Source organism: Mesitornis unicolor, unplaced genomic scaffold (genome assembly GCF_000695765.1).
Source record: "Mesitornis unicolor isolate BGI_N332 unplaced genomic scaffold, ASM69576v1 scaffold30162, whole genome shotgun sequence".
Classification (NCBI taxonomy): Eukaryota; Metazoa; Chordata; class Aves; order Mesitornithiformes; family Mesitornithidae; genus Mesitornis; species Mesitornis unicolor.
In genome coordinates this window covers 4770-13494 of record NW_010167631.1, presented here as the reverse complement: position 1 = coordinate 13494, position 8725 = coordinate 4770, and the positions used below count along the sequence as shown (strand labels likewise).

Here is an 8725-nt window from a genome sequence, read left to right as displayed (position 1 = left end):
GCATAGGGAGGAAAAAAAGAAATGCAAAGGAGCAGGAATAAACAAAACTCTGTGCAAGCCAGCTGCCCAAGGGGCATGAGAGCCAGTCAAGACATGTCCAGTGGGAACACTTAATGTTGGGAAACTCTCTTATATTGCCATTAGAATGAATCATCTCTGCCAACATTTTTATAGGAAAGGTCATACCTAACCCCTTATTCTATTCTTCCTCTGCACTAAAATGTCAAAGTACTGCATTTGGTGGGGTAAAGCCATTTAATTTCAAAGTTAAAGTTCTACATTGTTGTGTTATAACTTTTATATTTATCCTAGTTCACAGTGGAATTATGTATGTCAGGTTGATCACTGCAAGAACGAATATCAAATGAGATGGTTTTGCCTTGTCGAAGTCATTTACTTTAACCCTGCTCAAACAAGCAAATTTTATGGAAACAGAAATGGTGGTTCCGAACTGAGCTTTCTTGAATTTGCATTAGGCAGGAAAATTCTACATAGAGATTTTGCTCTCCCTTGGGACTTGCAATTTTTCCATTCTTTTCAAAGTTTTGTCAGATAGGAAAGCTCAGTTTTGAGCAGCTCTGCTAATTACAAGCAGCTCAGCTAACACAGCCACCCATGTTTGAATAGCAATAGACAAAGGCTAGATTTTGGCATATAGATAAAGGTTCCTCAGCATCATGTGTGCGTAGTCTTTTTGCAAGGTCCTCCACTTTGTTTATTTTGCATAACTCTTTTTCTCCCTCTGCAAAAAAAAACCAAAACCAAACCCAAAAAAAAAAACCAAACCAAAAATCCTTCTCTCAGACATCAGCATCTTTTTGAAGCAGAGCTCTCTTCTACAGGTGACACATTCTCCTGGCATTTCTGGTAGGGTAGGACTTGTCTTGGCTTTGTCAGATGCTGAAGGATAACACAGCGGAAAAGGGGACCATTCCCATCAGGACACACTTTTCAGAATCTCTCCATTAATATTTAATGATTGTTTTCCCCAGCAGAGGCTCCTGGCTGGACATTAAGAAGCCTCTGTGTCAGGCTGTCCAATTGTTAACATCTGTTTCTGCCTAAATCCCTGAAATTTTTAACCGAAGGAGGGCAAAAGATTCAGAACATTCTCAGGAGCCACTGGAGGGTGTAAAATGAAACACTTCAATCATTAACGTCAGGGCAGAAAAACATCCCTTTGGCTTCCCAGGCCCGAATGCCCATTGCTGTGGAGGGAACAAATGGCCAGTGGGTGACCCCATCAGCGGGTGGACATGGGTCCCCATGAGTGCGATTTCACTGGGAGATGGGCATGGCCCAGAGGGACAGCAGTTGTCCACAGCAGCGGATCATTCTTCTCCCCAGTTCCCAGGCTGGAGCATGGTCCCTGGTTCTGCACTTGGTAGGAGCTGCCTTGTCTGCAAATGGCCCACTGCGAACATGCGCCACTGCTGGTGTGAGGTCCTGGGACAGTTGAGCATGGTCCTGCTCATGGCATGTGCCATGAAAATGGGATGTTTCAGGTGCTGTCTACTGGTTTTGCTGGATTTATAGCTGTTTATGCACAGGAGTAAACCATATTTTGACCCCTTTCTCTCGCAGTGACTGGAGAGGGGCTCTCGCTCCCCATCCCTGAGTGCAGTACAGGAATGCTGGGCTTTCCCTCTTGCTTATGTGAAATCACAGCCTTGTCTGTCTCTATATCACCCAAATAACTTTTCACTTCCCTTGCAGGTAGCACTGCTGCGAGCACATGCAGGAGAACATCTGTTACTGGGAGCTGCCAAGAGGTCCATGGTGTTCAAGGATGTCTTGCTGCTAGGTAAAGAGTGCACTTCTGCTCCCAGCAAAGCTTCCCTGCCAGGGCAAAGGAGAGGGTGGTTCAGTGTTTGTGGACATCCTTTTAGCAGGGTGGTGGCTTGATCTCTTCTGTATTTTAGTGAGCTTAGCACAACCTTTGGGTGCCACGACATGTGGCAAATTTGGGGGACTATTAACATTCACATTGTCCCCCCAGCTTTGTGTAAGCAGGCTGTGGTGTGACTGAGAAAAGGACTCTCACTCCTCGGTCACCTTTTACTCGCTTCAGTGACTCCTGTGCAAGCAGCATTTCTGGCAACACAGATCAGCATTTCTGGCAGGTTGAGCCAGGGCAGGGGTAGAAGGAGGAACTCTGAAGTCCTCCACCTTCAGAATTATCTCAGCATTTGTTACCTGGGTTTTGAACTCCTTGCTGCCTTGATAAGTCTTGGGCAATGACAAGTTGACATTCTCTGTGCTGCTTGTCCAAAGGAAATGACCACATCATCCCACGGAACTGCCCCGAACTGGTGGAGGTGAACCGTGTGGCCATCCGCATCCTGGATGAGCTGGTCCTCCCCTTCCAGGACCTGCAGATAGACAATAATGAATATGCCTGCTTGAAAGCCATCATCTTCTTTGACCCAGGTATGTTCCAGCTTGGTGAAGGTTACCATCAGAGGGGACTAGTCTGAGTTATGCTGACTAAAACTGGTCCTGAGTTGTGAAAATGCTGCCTAGTCTCCTATCTGGGCCAAACTGTTCTTAGAGGGAGTGGAGAAGTCAACCTAAGAAGAGAAAAAACATCCATTACAGTGGGCAATAGAGAATCAGAGACACCTCACCTAAACCTGTGCCCAGACTTTGATACTGAATGGCAGCTCCTAGGGAAGCAGCCTGGATAGTTTGTTTGCTCTGTGGGTTGTTTCAGATGCCAAAGGACTGAGCGACCCCTCCAAGATCAAGCGGATGCGGTACCAAGTGCAGGTCAGCCTGGAAGACTACATCAATGACCGGCAATACGACTCACGGGGCCGCTTTGGGGAGCTGCTGCTGCTGCTGCCTGTGCTGCAGAGCATCACCTGGCAGATGATAGAGCAGATCCAGTTTGTCAAGCTTTTTGGCATGGCTAAGATTGACAACCTGCTGCAGGAGATGCTGCTGGGAGGTGAGTACTTGAGGGTCCTACAAGAGGCCTCTCACTGCTCTCCAATCACCATCCCCTTGAGAACCTCCAGGGACATAATTTCCTACCTGAAAGAGGTGGAAACAGCCTGTATGCAGGCCAGCCCTTGCCTTGCACAAAATCATCTCCACTTATCACTGGTAACAAAGGGTCCTCCATTTCTGCTCACCTAAAGAGACGCATTAGCTGTGCATCTGTTTATGGAGAGCCATCCCCAGCCCTCTGTTTGTAGACAAGCTTTGCTGTGCAACTCCCAGACTCCTGCCAGCCAGCGATTTCACTAAGCCTGTGTTGAAAGCATGTCCCAGATTTTGTACTGGGAGCATCCAATGGGGACAAAACAAAATGAAAAGTTGCCACTGTGCTATTCTTTATGTGGAGGTGTGGCTCAGAAGGAGGGGAATATAACCCTGTATGAAAGGAAATGCAGGCAGGGGTTTGCGAGCCCAAAGCATCCATGGAGGAAGACAGGAAGGGTGTGCTCCAATGCATAAGCTGACCACGCACAAGGCCTTGGACATTCTGGTGCAGTGGGTCTGCCTATCTGAATTGTCTCCTTCCATCATCCTGGCAACTAATGTCATATGCATGTTTTTAGGCTCATCAAGTGAAACGCTGCATGCTCACCACCCCCTGCATCCCCATCTGATCCAGGAGAACCTGGGAACAAACGTCATTGTGGCCAACACAATGCCTCCTCAGATGCACAACGGACAGATGTGTGAGTATTGCCAGACAGATGGAGAGCTCCCAGGAGAAAGTGAGAGCTTCTCAGCATCCTTTGGAGGTAGTTTCTACCTTGCAGGGAAATTTCCATGCAAGACAGAGTCTCTGATATTGAATGTGTGAGAAATTCTTATGCAGAAAGGAGGGAAAGACAAACAGAGAGGAGGATTAGATTAGATTAGATTAATTAGATTAGGCAAGACTAATTGATTTAACAAGATGTGCTCTGGCAGACTGTAACTTTTACATAGACCTTAAATCTAGGGATGAAAGATCCCATCCAGTGCCTACTGAAATCAGTGGAAAGGCTCCCCCTTCCCTTGAATGGTTCAGACACACCTCACTTCGCCCTCTGCAAAACCACAAGAGAATCTGGTCCACCACACAGGGCCACCACTTGGGAATTTGGGCTGAAACGACCTTAGCTGACCAAAAAGTGGCCAGTACAGGTCAAAATGCCAGTAACTCCCCTCATTTGATGTTCATTATCATGGCTCTAACCATACTTGTGTGTCCAGGTTCCTTTGTAGCAAACACATGAGCCATTAGGAGCTATGGTTTTGCTACAGAGACTTTGCTTTGCTTACACCTGAACCTGGCACAACTGAGGACAGATCCCAGTGTTGTCAAGTCTTCTAATTTTATTTCTCCCTCTGTAGCTACTCCGGAAACTCCACAGCCATCTCCACCTGCAGGCTCAGGATCAGAGCAATACAAGCTGCTGCCTGGAGCCATTGCAACTGTGGCAAAACAGTCCACCTCCATCCCGCAACCCGCCATCACAAAACAGGAGGTCATCTAGCCATCTGCAGACCAGCTGGCCTTGTTCAAAAGACCGTGTGGGAGAAAAGCTCTAATTAACTCTGTCACTGTGAAAAAAGAAGCCATGCAGAGGTCCTTGGGTGCAAACACACGGACTTGCACATTGGACTAGCCCACCACCATCACCACAAGCTGTCTTCCTGCAGCTATGGGCAGCACATGCCATGGGCAGCCCCGAGTCCCAGAACTAAGGCTGAAGCCTTACTGAAACCCTTAGTCCTTGTATGATGGGGCAGATTTCTGCCTCCCTCTGTGGGGAGGTCGCAGTGACTGGCTGGGGACAGTGCAGCTGGTTGTTCCCCCATTGCCACCACAATGCACCAGACCCTGCGAACAAGAAATCCTCTGTGCAATGTGAAGGGAGGCCTTCCCTCCCGCAGCCGTGCCAGCTCCTCAGGCAGTCCCTGGTCCAACCAAACTTGGTGGAGATGGAAGCTCCCCCAGGAGCATTGCAGCAGGTGATGCACACAGGTTTTGTCCAGGCAGCACTGGCAGAACTGCTCCTCAGTCTTGGGTAGTCCCAGGTCTTTGCATGGTGTCACCGTCCAGCAAACCAACAAACCAACCTCCCCAGCCAGGTCTCACACATCTTTTCAGTGATACTGGGGCACCAGGATTCTCCACTATTTGGATCCTTCTGCCTTTTGACGGCTTTTGTTATTTCCCTGCCACGGCTGCCTTTCCCCTACAAGGCTCAGAGAGGGAACCACTGCCAAATCCTTCCCTTTCACCACTTACTGTATCCTCACTACCTGGACTGGGAAGCTGGGGGGCCATGTGGGATTCAGGAGATTTCAGCTGATGGGACAGGGTCCCCCCTGTAAAGGCTGGTGGTGGACAGCACTGCCCAAAATATCACTGGTGCCACTACTGCTTCTCAGCAGTCAGAAGACAACCAGTGGATGCCTATTTGAAAGGAAGCAGGGGGGGAGGACATACAAAGGGGAGAGGCCTGTGAAGGGGAGAAGAGCCTGAATCTTACAGAGTGGACCAAGGCCTTGGGCTGCCCAAATGCTGGGAGCATTGAGATCCAGGTCTTAGTTCAGACCCAGCTTTAATGCTAAGATTTGCCATAGAATCTACTTGTCCACTCCAGTGCTGGTTCCCTCAGCTTAGAGTGAGTGGCTGACAACAGATTTATAAGCCTTCATGACACAATAAGAATTCATTATGGCTCCTTCAGACCTCAGAGGGTTTGAGGGCAGCAACCTCAAAACCACAACACTTCAAGGCCTGCAGAGAACGACAGAGGTCAAGGAAAGACCCTGTCAATGCCCCAAGTCCCTTGAGTCTGCCCCAGCCTTGGGTCTGCCCTAGCGCCTGTTCCTCTGCACCTGCCCATGCCGAAACCCCACAGATCTGACCTTTGATTTACAGCTGAAACCAAGACAGGGCACTCCCGCGCCCAGTGCTAGCCTTTCCGGGTGCCAGCAGCGCTGGAGTTTGCAGAGCCCTGCACAATTTCAGGCATAAGTAATTTTTGGGAGCACAAGGCAATAGCAGCTCTGCCATAGACTCTGGGGGGTGCTGGCCCTGTGGGAAGATGAAGCTGGTGGAGCCATGGCTGCCAAGAGGTCCCTGGTAGGGACGAATCTGAGCCAGCCCAGCCAGAGGGTCTGTAGGTCTGTCCCTTCATTTCCAATGCAAAAATGAAACACCTCACCTTGTGCTGATGGTGTCAGAAGTATTGTATCATCTCTGAATGCTGGTGGCATTGTACCAAGTAATTTATTGCAATGATGAATCCAATCATTTTCTGTAAATTATTTTGTAAATCACATTGATTATTTATAATTGGGAGATTAAATGGGAAAAAACCCCACATAATAACCAGGCTGTCTTTTTCAACTGCAGGAACCTTTTTTCCTGTATGTAGACATACTCTGTGGGGAATCCTTTCTGGTCCATTTGCACCAAGCATTCCTTGATATTGTACATTAATTTTTGCTGGTTACTGCCTTCCAATGGGAACAGAGCAATTTCTTCACTAGAGTTTGTATTCATTAAAAAAAAGGAATAAATGCAAAAGTATTTTCTAACTTTTCCCAGACAGATGGATTTCTTTCTTCTGGGAGGATTTATTTTGAATACAGGGGCTCACCTGCCTGTTGGTCTGAGCACAAAGCATCTGTGTATTGAGGGAAAAGCCCAAACAAGTGTTTAATGCTGTCGCCAGTTGTCATTATTTCCTGGCAAGCTTCATGTTAGCTGATGACAGTCTTGAAGCCACATGTGCTGGAATCATAAGATTGAGTGACAATCCCAATTTTCATTGAAAGAAAAACAAACATGAGGAATAAATATTTGCTTTCATGATTCCAGGGAGCTTAAAGATTTGAAGTAACCACGCTCCAAAAGCCAAGCAAAGGAAGCCAAAATACATCATTAGCATTTTGAACATGTTCATTTTTCAGTCCCTCTTGTATTTCAAAGGCAATTTCTGAGCACTTTGGGGTGATGCTTCTGCTTTGGTTCACACACAGTCAACCCTCTGCTGGCAGCAGGTGCAGCCAAAGGCAGACTGAGCCTACAGGGCACAATAACATGATAAAGTGAAAGTCAATTTGTTACTGGTCATAAAGGTGAAGAAATACACTGACGATTAGAGGAGGCTCTTAATGACCTGCTCTTCTGACCACGGGAGCCTGCTCTCAGCTGTAGCATGCCCAGGAAGATAACGGGAAGAGGAGAGAGAGGTCCAGATGGCTGTAAAGATTAGGTATCTGGGAAGGAACAACATACCGCATTTCAGCTGTGGTCTGCAGGAGTTGACCCTCATGCTCCTCCATCTCCCAGCTCACTTCACATCAGAGGTGGGAAGTCTGATCCCACATACAAGGGAGAAGCAGCAGCCTGATTCTCCATCCACTTGCAAGTCCAGTGGCCTCCCAGCAACAGTCATGCTGGTGAAAACTGTCAGTAGGTATGAGATGCAGGAATGAGACTCGTGTTTGAGGACAGTGTGGAGACATCACTTAGAGCCTGCCTCCACTATAGGACCAAGGACCGGGGAGAATATGACAGACCTCAGATAACGCGCTCTCAGTACATGCACACCCGTGATGATGCGCAGCCCCGATGTCATTGCTGGATGCCTGAACAAGGTCAGCACAGACAGTCACAGGACATGCGTTACCTCAGCACACACACAGTAACTGAGTGGTTAGTTCAGTCAAGAGAAGGAAAAGGAGTTAGTTTCTTCTCTTTAATGTGGAGTAGGAACCAGGACTCCTCTGCCTGCCACAGGAACCCTGTTACTCACAGTTGGTTTTGCATGGGTGTATGCCCTAAAAACTCCACATATGTAATATCAGATCTTTGAAGCAATAAACTCTCCTGAATTCCTTCCCATGAACTGCTCTATCAAGGTTGCCCTTTACCTGGTTAATCTTAAATCAGTGCAGTCCCTACAGGAGGTTTCTTATTGCTGAATTCAGCTCACTTGGGGAAAAAACCACGAACTGCCCCAGAGACAACCTTGTCCTTAAGTGGCATCCTTGATCCCAGCCCTCACCCTTTCTGTTTCTCCAGCCTGGAATTGGCCCTGAGACACTGCTCTTGCCACTCGTGGGCTGTTTTACCCTGCTGGGCTCCCTGGAGCCCACAGGCAATTTCCCATGTCACAGGAGATGGCTGCTGTAAGGACAGCTAGTATTGGCCTCTAGGACACAACTTCCTTATGTTGTCTTTTGGACAAAAGACTCCAAACTCTGTCCTCTTCTGGGCTTGCAACCTAGATGAAGGATGATTTCTTGGAGAGCAGTATCTCCAGCTGCAAGATCTTTTCACGATGTCCAAGAAAAGATCTGTGAAAGTGGTATTTTTAGTTCCTCTGGGCACTATGAAATGCATTCTTTTCATATTCCTTATATAACCATCAACTGAAATAGCCAACAGGCTTTAGAGCCTTTTCCACAGCTTTCATATCACAGCAGGGGAAAAAAAAATAAAAAAGAACAGCAAACGAGTTTTATGGCCTGCTGCTATTAAACCTGCAAGTGCATATACAGGCACAGATAGTTGTGAACAACAGGAGGGAGCGGGGACGGCTCAGCAACGTGGCACTGCTGAGCTAGGCAATTCTGCGTGCCAGGCTCCCAGTTCCCTCAAGTCTGAGAGCAAATATCACCAACCAGTTTGGGAATTCAATCCCTTTCCTTTCAGAGGGGCTGGAGGAGGAAGGGTAAGGTGTGGGTATGTTTAAAATCC

General features: G+C 47.8%; 1 protein-coding gene across 2 annotated transcripts in view; it reads left to right on the top strand.

Annotated features, from left to right (window-relative positions):
• Positions 1–4862, top strand: part of HNF4A (hepatocyte nuclear factor 4, alpha) — a 16916-nt gene extending 12054 nt beyond the window's left edge. Inside the window, exons 6-10 of one of the 2 annotated variants that reach the window (XM_010178760.1) lie at positions 1717–1804; positions 2275–2430; positions 2714–2950; positions 3567–3689; positions 4354–4862. In XM_010178760.1, coding sequence (XP_010177062.1) covers positions 1717–1804; positions 2275–2430; positions 2714–2950; positions 3567–3689; positions 4354–4496 — 747 coding nt within the window. In that variant the 3' untranslated portion in view covers positions 4497–4862. Of the gene's footprint in view, positions 1–1716; positions 1805–2274; positions 2431–2713; positions 2951–3566; positions 3729–4353 lie in introns of both variants that reach the window. The other variant, XM_010178759.1, reaches the window with a different exon arrangement.
• Positions 4863–8725: the final 3863 nt, after the last annotated feature.